The following is a 15,730-nucleotide window of genomic DNA, read 5'->3' as shown; positions in this document are numbered from 1 at the left end:
AAGCCATCAGTTGCAGCCAATGTCAAGTCATTAGATTGTTTTGCAAATGAACAAAAGTGACGTATCATCTGCATAACTTACTAATTGCAAGTTCAGAGTGCCTTTAAATCATTCATGTAGACCAGGAAAAGGAGAGGGCCCAATACAGAGCCCTGAGGTACACCTTGTTTTACTGTTTCGTAGCTGGATTGGAAATGTCTGACCTGATCATTAATTTCATAACTCAACTTTGTACACTGCTTATGATTGGTTAGATAAGTGATCAGTAGTTGTATGGATATTGCATTTATATTGTAAAGCTCCAGTTTGCTTTGTAGTAGCTCATGGATCACTGAGTCAAATGCCTTAGTAAGGTTGAGAAATATCCCCGTTGTCTGCATTCCCTCATTCAGGGCATCATACACGTTGTGGAGAAATTTGGTAATTGCTGTAATAGTACTGTGATGTTTTCTGAAGCCATGCTGTGTTTCTGCTAGTAAATTATTCTTTGTGAAATAATCAATAAGTTGTGTCAACAAAACAGTTTCAGATATTTTACCAAAAATTGGTATTAGTGATATAGGCCTGAAGTTTGATAGCTCTTCTTTTGATCCTTTTTTATGCACATGTTTAACTGTACTTTTCTTCAATATATTTGGAAATGTGTGTCCCCTGATACTACTGTTCATCATATGGGTAACTATTCCAACTAACTCCTTATTGCATTTTTAATTATAATCTCTGTGGGTTGGGAAGGGGTTTGATAGTGGTTCTCCAAGGTGTCAATAGCATGTCAGCAGAAAAATGCCTCTCCAGATGTTAGAAAGCAAGGTGGCCAGGCCACCTGTGAATGCAGCCAGGTCTTATACTAGTTCTGCTGCAATCATCTAACAGCTTTTTATGTTGGTATGACTGTCAAACAGCTGTCCACCAGACTGTGGCCAAGAGCAAAGTATTCTGTCTTGTGGCACAACATGCAGCTGATCGTAATATGCTTAATTTCAATGCTGCTTCACAACCCAGGCCATCTGCATCCTCCCCTCCACCACTAGCTTCTTTGAAGCTTGCAGATGGGAGTTGTCCTTACAAGATGCCCTCAGCTCTCAAAATTTCCCTGGCCTACCATAACATCCACAATGTCTGTCTAAAAGTTTCTGCCCCTCTGATCTGTCGCCTCCTCCCTGTTTTCGTCCCCACACCCTGTTTTTGTGGTGCCCTCTGCCAGTGCACCCATCTGCTTTCCCCTTCCCCGCTCTTCCTTTTTTGCTGTTCCTCCCTCCCTGCCCCACAGCCTCCCAACACTGCACCTGTTAGCAGTGTAGTCATTCCACACTCCATCATACAGCATTTCTCTCTCTCTCCCTCTCTCTCTCTCTCTCTCTCTCTCTCTCTCTCTCTCTCTCTCTCTCTCTCCCTCCCTCCCTCTCCATCGGTGCCCTGCTATCTCTTCCCCTTCCTCACCCCATTCAGATTGATTCTTCCATTCTGCGTGACAGTTACATTCTACAGTCCAAGCTGCCAGATATGGCAGTCACGTGTACTTGAGTTGTGATTGCTTGTGTGAATGAATGTGTGTGTGTGTGTGTGTGTGTGTGTGTGTGTGTGTTTACTTTTCTGAAGAAGGCTTTGGTTGAAAGCTAATTGTGTAACTGTCTTTTTGTTGTCCCTGTCTGTAACTAAACATATCATTATAGTGAGTAGCAGTCTATCTCTCCTTTTTGTTGTTGATATCCCAGCCTGCAATTTCCATTGTTTCATATGTAAATAAAAGTGAGATGATGCTGAGTCATTGATAGGGACATAAACAAGACTGAGAATGTGGCTAGCTTACTGGAGAGGTCTTCTTTTTCTCAAGCCATCTTTACTTTTAACTGTCCTTCTGCTGTCACTGGACTGTACTGATACAGTACTTATCAGTGCACCACATTTGACCCCTGCTCTCTTTGACACCTACACATTCATCCACTGACTGTGCATTGACCCCCTATGGAGCACACCAGTCTGAGGATGGCTGAAACTTTTTATCTGAAAACCTAATTGTGGTTGATTGTAATGATTGCAGAAATCACAGTCCTCTCTGAATGATGTAATTGTTGAACTTTATAAAATAAATATATGGTATAGCGATGTAAAAAGATTGAAACAAATGTATTCTTTGTGGCATTAGGTTGAGTTTCCTGAAATGGTGAATTCTCAAATACTGTACATATCTCTGGTAGTTTAATCTTTCAGCCTACATTAACTGAATGTGATCTGCAATTCAGAAAAGTGGTAACACAAACATACTGCTTTGTCTCTTTTTAGTGTTTCCCATCCTTTCCTGGGTGATTATGTGCGTCTGAGGCAAAATGTGCAGTGGAAGAAGACATGTGTGGAAACGAATGATCAGTATGTTGTCTTTGCTGACATTATCAACAAGATAACCCGATCTAGTGGGAAGGTAAGTATGTAAGCCATAATACAATCTTAATATAAACAAATAGAAAGCAGTTACTATTTCTGCTACCCTATATAAATTCTAATGTATTAGTACACTGGGAAATAGAAAGGAGCACTGGGGAATATGTAGCCTGGAAGTATAAGGTGCAAATCATCAAGATACAGCTTAAAGGTACAGGATAATGATTCAGTGAGAACAGTTTTAATCTGCACATCACAGATCTATGTTTAAGGATATTGTAATGGGTGTGTTACAAAACATGAAGTGATCTTTTTAATTGCAAAATACTCAGTTAATTACTCACACTGACATTGATGATACTTCATCTTTTGACAGTTTATCATTATGCATAAGGTAAAGGAGACACACCAGAAAGAAAGAGAATGAGTTGTACAGATGGTGGAAGATGCAAAGCAGGAAGAAAATCACATACATTAAGCTGAGATGGATGTAAGAGACAAGTGCACATCAGATAGCTAGTTCCCTTCCCAAGAGTTTACAATATCTGACTTTGGGAAGGGTTATCAGATTACTGGAATGGTTGAGTAGGTTTGTATTTGAAGCTATTTGTCTGAGAAGCATTTACACTTGTGAGCAACCAAACATACCTTGCAGTATGTATATCTGTCTTTTACCCAGATGGCAGCAGCAGTGCATCAGGGTATAGACTCAACAAAACCCCAAAAGTATTTGGGAGCCATCCACTCAACTGCAGTGAGAATTTTCAAATCATGGCCCAAGGTGTTTAAATAATAGAAATGTAACAGTATTAGTTGCTACTCACCATATAGTGGAGATGCTAAGTCATGATAAGCACAGCAAAAAGGCCTTTGGCATCAATAGACAACACACACGCGCGCGCGCGCGCGCGCACCCACACACACACACACACACACACACACACACACACACACACACACACACACACACACACACACGTGCACGTGCAAAAAACCACTTGCACGCATGTCTGCAGTCTCAGACAACTGAAACCACACTGCCACTTGTGTGAATCTTTTTGTTGTGCCTATCGTGACTCAGTGTCTCTGCTATATGGTGAGTAGCAACTTTCCTTCTCAATGTTGTTACATTCCATCCTGGATTTTCCATTTTTTTTTTTTTTCAAAATTCTTCTTGAGAAAAATTTGTTGTTAGCATATTCTTACTAATCAAAATTACGAACTATTGTATTGACATAAAGTATCTTCCTAAAAATTTAACATTATATCTATTCTGAATTGATGCAATTTGTTGGTTATCTACATTTTGATAAAACAAGGAATAATAAAATAAACAAAAACAAATGGTTTACTTTAATTAATTTGCAGACTCTCTCTCTCCCCCCCCCCCACCCCCCCCCCCCCCCCCCACCCCTGCTAACTACCCTGTTGTCTGTGGTGTCACTATTTTTAATCACCATCCTAATGACACACCTGTGAAATTTATATCTTTGTTGTGACAAACATTTGGTTGCTTCTTCTGAATGTCTTGCAATTTCTGAGGCTGTAGTTACTATGGGACCTGAGAACATATATGTTTTCACCCGAATACATATCGGATTTCACTTCTATACTGACACGAGAATGTTACAACATCACTTGCTCCCAAACGTATTGTCTGCCCACTGCCCTCTCACTGGTTGCGTGGAACCAGCAGCTGACACACCCTCTTCGGTTCCTGTCATACGTCACAGTGAGCACTGACAACATTGTAGCATAAACACATAAGGACACCATTAGCCCGTATCTAGACTTTACCATCTCCTCCAAAAATGAATACTATTGTGCAGTATTTGTCCAGTTTTAAAGTCAGTTCAATTCTGACTAGATTCAGGCAAACTGCAGCTTAAACATGGTAGATGCTCATACAAAACTGAAGTATGCAGTATATATTCCTAGGGTTTAAAACATGATGTAATTTGCTGCTGGCTCACTATTCCCCTCCCCACACTCATCTAGTTCTTGGCCAACCTGGTATCACTGTCCCCATCCAACCATTTCATAGTGCTGTAATCAAGCAACTGTGAAACACAGACTGCAATACCTTTTAGGGTGCAGGTCATTTGTACCAACAGCAACTAATATACAAATAAAAGATTGCAATCACGATTCAGTGATATTCTCAAACTTATACTTGCCCCATGATCTACTGAATGTCTGTCGGTACTGTCTTCATAATGGGTCCTGCGGTTGTAATTTATTCTCACAATGTTTACAGTCAGCTTTGTGTGAATGATTTAATTTGTTAGACTTTGATTCTGGATTAATTGTCCTTATTGTGTCATCTGAATGTCACTGTCACATGTTAAAGCAGATTAAAAGCTTGTAATATTTTTATCTGGTATTCTAATACATGAATAGTGACAGATTTCTCATTTGCAGACCACTTAGTAAGTCATTATAGTCTCTCGTAATCAAATAAAAGATTAATCTTGGTTTGGAATAATATTTATGAAGGACAACATTTACACTTTAGAATATTACCTTTCCTTAAAAGGGAGCATTAATGTTTATACAAGATACCCACACATGTATAAGAACATTTATTGCAAACCTGTTCAAGTACAACAGTAGTTTGTAAGATTATAGAATTTAGTGCTATTTCCTCCAGTGTTTCACAAAATTGTCATATTTTAAGCAGAGCATTAGATTGTTGTAGTGACTACTTCATAGTTCCTCGCTTTTCCCGTACACTAGCACCGCTCAATGATACCCAAATAAATACAGATTCGTTTAGAGATATTTTCCTCCTGTTACGAGTCAGTCTATGGGAAAATCTTGAACCTGTCCGAACATGAGTATCATTTTCCCAGTCCTGCCCTTCCGAATTCTTCAGAATCCATCTGTATGTAGCTTCATTATTCAAAGTTTGATCTGGAAATGAAATACAACCGATATATACTCTATTAAACTATGTAAAAATGTTAACCTCAGCAGCAGTAGTTCAATCTATGAATATAAGAAGATGCCGGTTTTTTTTTTTTTTTTTTTTTTTTTTTTTTTTTTTTTTTTTTTTTTTTTTTTCTGACGAATTTGGCAAAGCACCTTATCTTATAATTGGGTAAAGACAGTATTTAAATGGGAGAAGATACAGACAGACAGAGAATGCAAACACTAATGTAACAACGTTTTAGGATTACGAGGATACTTTAGTAAGTACCTGTGTTAAGAATCAAGACACGCATTCCCCCCCCCCCCCCTTTTTTTAACAATTATTTGTTTTTCAATGTTTATTTGATGATATACACTTTACTCAAAGAGGCTGCTATTTTTTAATCCCTACAAAAAAGGATGAATTGTCGAGTTCTCTAAAATATGTCTCTGTCTTGACAGCTTCAGATAAATGTGCTGACATGCTATCATGGTGGTACAGCACTTTTTTCTTCACCAGAAGGTGCCATGTTCTCTTAAATTCCTAGCTGAAGTGGTCTAATATCTCACTGTAGAATTGTCTAGTGGTAGGTTATTCTTTCTCTAAGAAGCCTGTGAGTATGATTCCCTTTGCATCCTAAAGATCATTGCTATAACTTATTTGATTGTGGGGCTGCTTTCTCTAAGAAGCCTGTGAGTATGATTCCCTTTGCATCCTAAAGATCATTGCTATAACTTTTTTGATTGTGGGGCTGCTTTCTCTAAGAAGCCTGTGAGTATGATTCCCTTTGCATCCTAAAGATCATTACTTTAACTTTTTTGATTGTGGGGCTGCTTGCCTTTTTTTGAGCTGGATACAGGAAGGGGGTTTGGTTGGGCAGTGAGGGTGGGGGTGGCTAGTGGTTCGGAACATAGTGGATGGTTTGCTGGCTAGAAATGTGGGAGGGAGGATGGAAAGGCATGGGGTCTATGCTGAAGATCTCACGAAGGTCTTCACAGACAGGTGCTACCCCCTAAACTAAATTGGCCAACAGATTTATAGTACCTTCCCCACACACCCCTAATCCCCCTACCCCCATAAGAATCAGCTACAAAGGAGCACCCCACCTCATCATCCAGTACCACCCTGAACCATACCCTTCATCAGGGTTTTGATTATCTATCATCATATCTTGAATATCCTTCCCACCCTCCCTAAGGTGGTGCTCCATCCCCCACCCAAACTACACAACATTCTTGACCAACCCATACTCAATCACTTGCAGCAAGAGATTGCAAGGATCATATCCCTGTGTAAGCATCAGGTGCAGAACGTGTGCCATTGACCTATCCATTACCTCCTAGTCCAGTCTTGTCACAGGACACAGGCCAGACCTCCTATGAAAGAAGCAATGTCATATAACAAATCTGCTGCAATAACCACACAGCTTTTTATATTGATCAGACTACCAGCCAGCTGTTCACCAGGATGAATGGCCATCACCAAACTGTTGCTGAGATCAAAATTGATCACCCAGTGGCACAACATGGAGCTGAGCATAACATGCTCAATTTCAATAGCTGCTTCCATACCAGGGCCATCTGGATACTCCCCTCCACTACCAGAATCTCTGAACTCTGCAGATGAGAGTTATCTTTGCAACACATCCTACACTCCTGCAACCGTCCTTGCCTCAATCTCCGCTATACCATTGGCACCGTACCCAATACCAAATAGTTCCCCTTTCTCCATCCTATCACCCTCTCCCAAGTATTGTCCCAATGTCATCTTCAGCATGAGCAGCCCCCCCCCCCCCCCCTGCCCCGAGCAGCTCTGGCAACCTGCACCTGCCACTCATCCCTCCCACATTCCTAGCTGTCAAACAGGCAGGCGTGCCTCCAAGTTGCTAGCCACCCACCCCAACCTCTCTCTTCTTCTACCCATCTCACCTGACACAACCTCCATCTCAACCTATTCCACCTGCCAAAATGCATGCACATCCAGCCAGTGCCATGTAAGGGCATAGGTGTGTGTGTTTGTGTTTGTGTCTGTGTGTATGGGCATGCACACGCAAGTGCATGTGTGTTTTCTGTGTGTATTTGTACTCTAGTCTGAGAAATGATCCAAAAGCTGACAAGTATTCTTTCTTTTTTGTGTTTACCTGTCAATGAGATGATCAATTATTTTCATAAAAACTACTGGTGGGTGGGTCATGTAGTTACAGAACCATGTTTTAAAACTGCTGCATCTAGAAGAAGAAAAAGTGTTTTATAGTGAGAGAACACTAAGAATCTTTTAAAAGGCCAGATTGGCAATAAAAAATTCTCACTCCTAACATGATAAGTCAGGGAACAATGCAAATCACTGTATGGAATTGTATAAGGTGGGTGACAGCAGTGCAACCCAGTGTTGAGAAGAGTAGAAGTGGCTCGGACAAGTGACTTAGATGGAATGGAAACTTTCTGTGTGGACAGTGTGATGTCATTTACTCATGACTAGGTGTGCTGAGTCACTCCCTTTACAAGAAAAACTAATACTGAATTTTATTACATATTAATACTTAATCATATAAACAATCAAAGCTAGCCAGAATGCTATGGTGCTTTAATCCTAATTGATGAATAAATAAATGTCGTGTGACTAGGGCCTCCGTGCAAGTCTTTCGATTTGACGCCACTTCAGCAACTTGTGCGTTGATGGGGATGAAATGATGATGATTAGGACAACACAACACCCATTCCCTGAGCAGAGAAAATCCCCGACCGAGCCGGGAATCGAACCCGGGCCCATAGGATTGACATTCTGTCGCGCTGACCACTCAGCTACCGGAAGCGGACATCCTAATTGATCATTCAATGTGAACCGCACATTTTCTTTTTTACATTTAAAAATTTCTACTTCCTGTAATATATCCAGAATATTTTCTAAAGGGATCATGATGCTGTGCCCTGTGTTGTGTAAGTGGTAATGCAGGTTAGGGATTATTTAAGTTAAGGTGTTCCTGAAATATTTTGCAAAATGATCTACTGGTTTGCATGTTATATTTCTTAGGGCAATCACTGCACATAATGCAGTATATACCCACTTCATTATATTTATTTGCCACAGGTTTTCCTTATGTCTGAGTTTACCAATATATCTGAAGAAGAAAAATGTGCTGGAATGATGTTTTTAGCTCTCATACATCTACCTTTTTTTGTATACTGCTACCAGATATAGGATTCTACTAAATTATTATTGGCCTCAGAGAAGATGTCTCTTGGCTTCTGAAAAGTACAGTTTTAGTATATAATTGTTTTCCCTGACACAGTTACATTTTCAGTATAGTTGAAGAATGTATTTTTTATATATTATCCCTTATCAACATTTACCAACTTATACAATTAAGTCCTTATGCATAGAGACTCATAATTATTAATGCATAACATACATACTCAAGGGACTGTTGTGACCATATACAGGAAATGTACTGATAGTAATCCAATTTTTCTTTATTTCACATTATCTTATGTGAAGTTAATTCTTTGTAGAAGGTATGACTTGTAATTTCTAAATTATTATAATTCAGATTGTAACCAATTTGTTATAAAATTTGCAGTTTGTGCCAATCCTGTTTGTGCTGTCGACGAGCTCAATGCTGATTCTAGACCAGCGGACACTACAGATTAAGTACCGAGTGCCTGCCGCTGAGATCTACCGGCTGTCCCTGAGTCCCTACATTGACGATGTGGCAGTCTTCCATGTGCGAGCGGTAAGTAATAACTAGCCGTGCATTTCTCAACTGAAGCTCAAGATGGAAATGGATGCATAATATCTATAATTTAAACTGCAGTTTTCAGGAAAGGGCATAATTTTGTAGCAGAAAATGAACTGAGGAAACATTTTAGCATTATCAAATCACATTGACTACATACTACATTTTAGAGCCTGCTGTGTGCTATTAACATAGTAGTTAACTGCAACTCTTCAAACGGAATTTTGCAAGTAGTTTTATTTACACACGTGCTGTAACATTACTGATCTGTCCGATGGCTCACACCTCTTCTTTCTCTGTGAATGTCCGTTTGATGATTGCTGTGTGCTATAAGAAATTCTGAAATAATTCGAGGCAACACTAACAAAGGCGATTTTCCATTTCTGCATATTTATTGCTACTGGTTACAATGTTGATGAGATACTGCCTACAAGAAAATCCTTAGTTATACAGAATAGGACAGTAACACACAAAGACTTAGAAGTGTAAATTACATAAACAAGTGGCTGTTCATAATGACACAAATGACTGAGCAAACTGGCTGGCATTATAAATATTACTCTTCAAATACTGAACACGGGCTACTTAACTATATATTACTCTTCAAATACTGAACACGGACTACAGAACTATATACAGGATGTTCAACTACTATGGGCAAAAATGAAAGGAGTGAGTACAGAATAATGAAAGAGCCAAACAATCCCAATAAATATAGGTCTGGAAACTGATGGTTTCTCCAGTATGGCCACATTTCCTACATGGCTGACTTGCTGGTCGTGTGTACTTTCATTTCCTGCAACTATGTGCTAAACTGTGACTTCAATGTTGACTTTCTGCTATTAAATTCTGTTCTCCGATTATTGTTGTATTATGGCTCGATCTTGTGTCTAGGTAACCTAATCTAAATTGCTGTACTGTGTATTCTTCAAGAAGGCCCCCAGTCAAACTCAGTTGTATTCTAGGTAATGTGTTACATGGTACAGCTATTTTCTGGCACTGATGTTGCCGAATCACATACTGACATTCAATCAGTAGCGAGATGTGGCAAAACCAGACTATTGCAAGCATTTGCTCTCTTGTTAAATTTCTTCCATTATCAGCAACAATTACACTACAAGAAATGAGAAATTGCTGTAAATCAGTCCTAAAGAGGAAATTAGTTTAAAGTTAAGCTGAAGAAGACTTTCCTCCAGAAACTTGAGACTCAGTGTTTATGGTTCACTCCTTCTTAGCAAATATAGTTTCTGTATGACATTTTTGTTCTCATTTAAAGATTAACATTTTGGAGGCCATTCCCTTTTTGTATATTTTAATAAGATGATTAGTTAAACATCATTTCCAAGTACAACAGAAACTGAGCTACATATCATATTATTTATGGAAAGATAGGTCTTTTATTTATGTTGTTTCTGCGAACTATTGTGATTGCATAAATGGTGATGAAGTCAACCTGCTGTGAACTATAGCTGTTGGTTTAACATGTATTGCTCATTTGTATAGCCGTCTAGTTAGTTGTAAGTTGCATGCATAAACTGTTTTTCCACGTTTTGATGGAATGTTGTAGTAACAAGACTTTCCATGCATAAACCCTGTAATTCGTTTGTGTTTCAGTTTCTGCTCCCTTTGTTCATTTATTGTAAATAAGGGCCCAAATATTTTTCAGACATGACAAGAGTTTTATTTATAACTTTGATACAATATTTGTTGTACTATTCACACCGTGTGATATTGGCAGTGTTAGGAACTTGCACACACAATATAACGAATGTAACCAAAAGATACAGCCAGAATTGAAAGACACATTTCTTACACATGTAAGAAGAAAATGTAGTATACATACATGGCTCCAGAAATGCTGTATTTGCATGTTGCAACTCATAGTACATCAATTATGAAAAACACCCAGGAAGAGAATGTATCAGCATACATCAGTAATCTGTTTCATACATGCAATGTTCAAAATTCCCTCCATTATCACTGACACATTAATCAGTCCACTGTAACATTGAATCCTGGGTGCACTGATGTATCCTTGGAGTATTTTGTATGGTTTCACAGCTCTCAGAAATACAGGTACTAAGACTCTCCATCTCTTGAACCAGTGTTCAATGCATAAGAGCTCCCATATTCAACAGGTAAATAAGCCAATGGCATGAGTCAAATGTTAACACAAACAATGACTAGCGACAGGAAAAATTCTCTCATTTTATGGTTGATTTTGGAACTATTTTCACCATAACATCCAAACCCACCAGAAAAAAAGGCAAAATACATCTTTAAAAAAACATAATAATAAAAATAAAATATATGTAAATGTAGACCAGGTGTGGCTTAAATTCAAAGAAATTGTATTGATTGCACTTGAAAAATACAGGGTGTTTCAAAAATGACTGGTATATTTGAAACGGCAATAAAAACTAAACGAGCAGTGATAGAAATACACTGTTTGTTGCAATATGCTTGGGACAACAGTACATTTTCAGGCGGACAAACTTTCGAAATTACAGTAGTTACAATCTTCAACAACAGATGGCGCTGCAAGTGATGTGAAAGATATAGAAGACAACGCAGTCTGTGGGTGCGCCATTCTGTACGTCGTCTTTCTGCTGTAAGCGTGTGCTGTTCACATCGTGCAAGTGTGCTGTGGACAACATGGTTTATTCCTTAGAACAGAGTATTTTTCTGGTGTTGGAATTCCACCGCCTAGAACACAGTGTTGTTGCAACAAGACGAAGTTTTCAACGGAGGTTAAATGTAAACAAAGGACCGAAAAGCGATACAATAAAGGATCTGTTTGAAAAATTTCAACGGACTGGGAACGTGACGGATGAACGTGCTGGAAAGGTAGGGCGACCGCGTACGGCAACCACAGAGGGCAACGCGCAGCTAGTGCAGCAGGTGATCCAACAGCGGCCTCGGGTTTCCATTCACCGTGTTGCAGCTGCGGTCCAAATGATGCCAACGTCCACGTATCGTCTCATGCGCAAGAGTTTACACCTCTATCCATACAAAATTCAAACGTGGCAACCCCTCAGCACCGCTACCATTGCTGCACGAGAGACATTCGCTAACGATATAGTGCACAGGATTGATGACGGCGATATGCATGTGGGCAGCATTTGGTTTACTGACGAAGCTTATTTTTACCTTGACGGCTTCGTCAATAAACAGAACTGGTTCATATGGGGAACCAAAAAGCCCCATGTTGCAGTCCCATCATCCCTGCATCCTCAAAAAGTACTGGTCTGGGCCGCCATTTCTTCCAAAGGAATCATTGGCCCATTTTTCAGATCCGAAACGATTACTGCATCACGCTATCTGGACATTCTTCGTGAATTTGTGGCAGTACAAACTGCCTTAGACGACACTGCGAACACCTCGTGGTTTATGCAAGATGGTGCCCGGCCACATTGCACGGCCGACGTCTATAATTTCCTGAATGAATATTTCGATGATCGTGTGATTGCTTTGGGCTATCCGAAACATACAGGAGGCAGCGTGGATTGGCCTCCCTATTCGCCAGACGTGAACCCCTGTGACGTCTTTCTGTGGGGACACTTGAAAGACCAGGTGTACCGCCAGAATCCAGAAACAATTGAACAGCTGAAGCATTACATCTCATCTGCATGTGAAGCCATTCCGCCAGACACGTTGTCAAAAGTTTCGGGTAATTTCATTCAGAGACTACACCATATTATTGCTACGCATGGTGGGTATGTGGAAAAAATCGTACTATAGAGTTTCCCAGACCGCAGCGCCATCTGTTGTTGACAATTGTAACTACTGTAATTTCGAAAGTTTGTCTGCCTGAAAATGTACTGTTGTCCCAAGCATATTGCAACAAACTGTGTATTTCTATTGCTGCTGGTTTAGTTTCTATTGCCGTTTCAGATATACCGGTCATTTTTGAAACACCCTGTATATACAAAATAAATTAATAAGGGATGGTACTGATTACCTATGGTACACAAAGCAGATAAGGGCACTATTCCAGGAGCAACAAAAAAAGCATGCTAAATTTAAAAGAATGCCATATCCCCAAGATTGGCAAAGCTCTACAGAACCTTGAAATTTAGTGCCAACTTCAATAAGGTAGATAAAAAATCTACTCACCAAAGAGGCAGCAGAACACACACATAAAAGGCTGTTGTAATTGGCAAGCTTTCAGAGCCAGTGACTCCTTCATGTGGAAGGGTTGTAGGGGAAGGGGAAGGGAGAAGGGTGAAGGAAAAGGACTGGAGAGGACTAGTATAAGGAGTAGATTTCGGGAAAGTCACCCAGAACTGCAGATCAGGGGAGTCTTACCATTGGGGACTGCATCGGACGAGATTTGAGAACCTGAGAGCTTAAAGGTGATAGACAGGATAATATTCAAGATGGAGATTACTACTAAAACGCTGTGCACATTTACTGTGTTCAAACATTATGAATAACCAACACAGTTCATAAAATATATTTCTTATGGAACCCCCGTTACCTCTTTATTCTCACAAAGCAATGAGTGTTATCAACAGAAATTCAAATTGATTCAACTAATTAATGGAAAATCTCATATAAAGATGTGAAACAAATCCATCCAGACTGAGCTGCAACCTTCCGGCAGATAAAGGCTCCACAACTGTGGTACTTGACCATGTGGAGTATGTGGCAGAAAGACTGCGTCAACTCTCCGACACCTCAACCTACAAAGTTGTTACCCAGGATCCCATTCCCTCCATCCAGACTGAGCTGCAGTACGTGTGAAACTACACATGTCATTTATCAGCTGACATGCCTGCACTGCACAGCCTTTTACATTGGTATGACAACAACTAAACTGGCTGAGCGCATGAACGGACACAGACAAATTGTCCGCCTAGGAGATGTCCAGTACCCAGTAGCGGAGCATGCCCTCCAGCATAATTCTAGGGACCTAGGAACCTGCTACACCGTATGTGCCATTTGGCTTCTCCCACCCAACACCAGTCCCTCTGAACTGTGGAGATGGGAACTTGCACTCCAGCACATCCTTTCATCCCGCCATCCCCCTGGACTGAACCTACGTTAAACAATCTCACTCCCATTTACTTTTCAGTCTTCTCCTCTTTCCCTTTCCTCTTTAGCCATTCATGCATCTTTTCATCCTACATCTTTATACTATACACCTCTTTACTTCTGTATGCATCCTCTTTGGTTTGAAGCTGGCACAGTACCTACAGTAGAATATCTTTGGCTTCCCTCTGACAACCATGCCTCCATCCTTGCTACCTCCCTGTTTTCCTTTCCCTGTTGCTTCATAACCTGGGTTGTGAGTAACTAAATCCACTTTCCCTTCTTCCCTTTCTTTCCCCTCTCTCCTCCCTGATGAAGGAACATTTATTCCGAAAGCTAGGAACTTAAATTTTTGGTTGTTTTTTTGTGTTTCTATCGGCTGTACTGGGCTGAGGTAAGTACTGGCCAGCCCCTCTATCTCTTTGTTATTCAAATTGATTCTGTATTTTTAGATTTCCAGGAGGCTTTTGACACCCTTCCTCACAAAATTGCATTTGTATTGAGTATTGTCTCAGTTGTGTGACTGGATTTGTGATTTTCTGTCAGAAAGGTCACAGTCCATAATAACTTATGGAAAGTCATCAAATAAAGTAGAAGTAATACCTGGAATTCCCGAAGGAAGTATTATAGACACTCTGTTGTTCCTGATGTATATAAACATCTTAGGAGACAATCTGAGCAGCCCTTGTGGATTGTTTGCAGATGATGCTGTCATTCACTGCCATGTAAAACCATCAGATGACCAAAATGAATTTCAAAATGGTTTAGGCAAGATATTTGTATGAGCAAAAAGTGACAATTGACTCTAAATAACGAAAAAAAGCAATGTCATTCACATGAGCACGAAAAATATCAGTTACACAGTAAAACACTCAAAAGTAAAGGCTGTAAACTCAGCTAAATACCTAGGGATTTCAGTTACGAATAACTTAAATTGGAACAATCGTGTAGATAATGTTGTGGGGAAAGCATACCAAATTCTGCAATTTATTGGCCAAATGCTTTGTAGCAGATCTACTAAAGACTCTGCATACACCACAGTTGTCCACCCTCTTCTGGAGTACTGCTGTGCAGTGTGGGATCCGCATCACATATGATTGATGGAGGACTTCAAAAAGTTCAAAGAAGAGCAGCTCATTTTGTATTATCGTGAAATAAGGGAGAGTGTATCACAGATATGATAGACAAATTGGGGTGGCATTTTTTTGCTGTGATATGAACTTCTCATGAATTTTAAGTCACATACTTTCTCCTCAGGGTGTGAAAATATTTTGTTGGCACACATCTACATGGGGAGAAATGAACATCATAATAAAATAAGAGAAATCAGAAAGAGTTAAGTGTTCATTTCTTCCATGTGTTGTTTGAGGGTGGTTTGATGCACCCTCTGCCAGGCACTTAATTGTGAATTTGAACTGCAGACACACACACACACACACACACACAACACATACACACACACACACACACACACACACACACACACACACAAACACACACACACACTGTTTTTTGCCCATTTTTTGTGTTATTTGTAGCCAGTTTTGTTATTAGTTCCTTACTTTTGTTGTACTGCATTGTCTTTCAGTGTTATGTTTAAAATGAAAATGTACCTATGAATTACTTTGTATTTACTGATATCTCAAATCAGGTTCATTTATATTACTGAAAAT

General features: G+C 39.8%; 1 protein-coding gene across 1 annotated transcript in view; it reads left to right on the top strand.

Annotated features, from left to right (window-relative positions):
• The window catches only part of LOC126293423 (unconventional myosin-Ia), a 693,376-nt gene that overhangs the window by 633,078 nt on the left and 44,568 nt on the right, over nt 1-15,730 (top strand). The window contains exons 23-24 of the mRNA XM_049986646.1: nt 2,284-2,419; nt 8,868-9,020. Coding sequence (XP_049842603.1) covers nt 2,284-2,419; nt 8,868-9,020 — 289 coding nt within the window. The remainder of the gene's footprint in view (nt 1-2,283; nt 2,420-8,867; nt 9,021-15,730) is intronic.

Source organism: Schistocerca gregaria, chromosome 10 (genome assembly GCF_023897955.1).
Source record: "Schistocerca gregaria isolate iqSchGreg1 chromosome 10, iqSchGreg1.2, whole genome shotgun sequence".
Classification (NCBI taxonomy): domain Eukaryota; kingdom Metazoa; phylum Arthropoda; class Insecta; order Orthoptera; family Acrididae; genus Schistocerca; species Schistocerca gregaria.
This window is presented reverse-complemented; position numbering and strand designations above follow the sequence as displayed.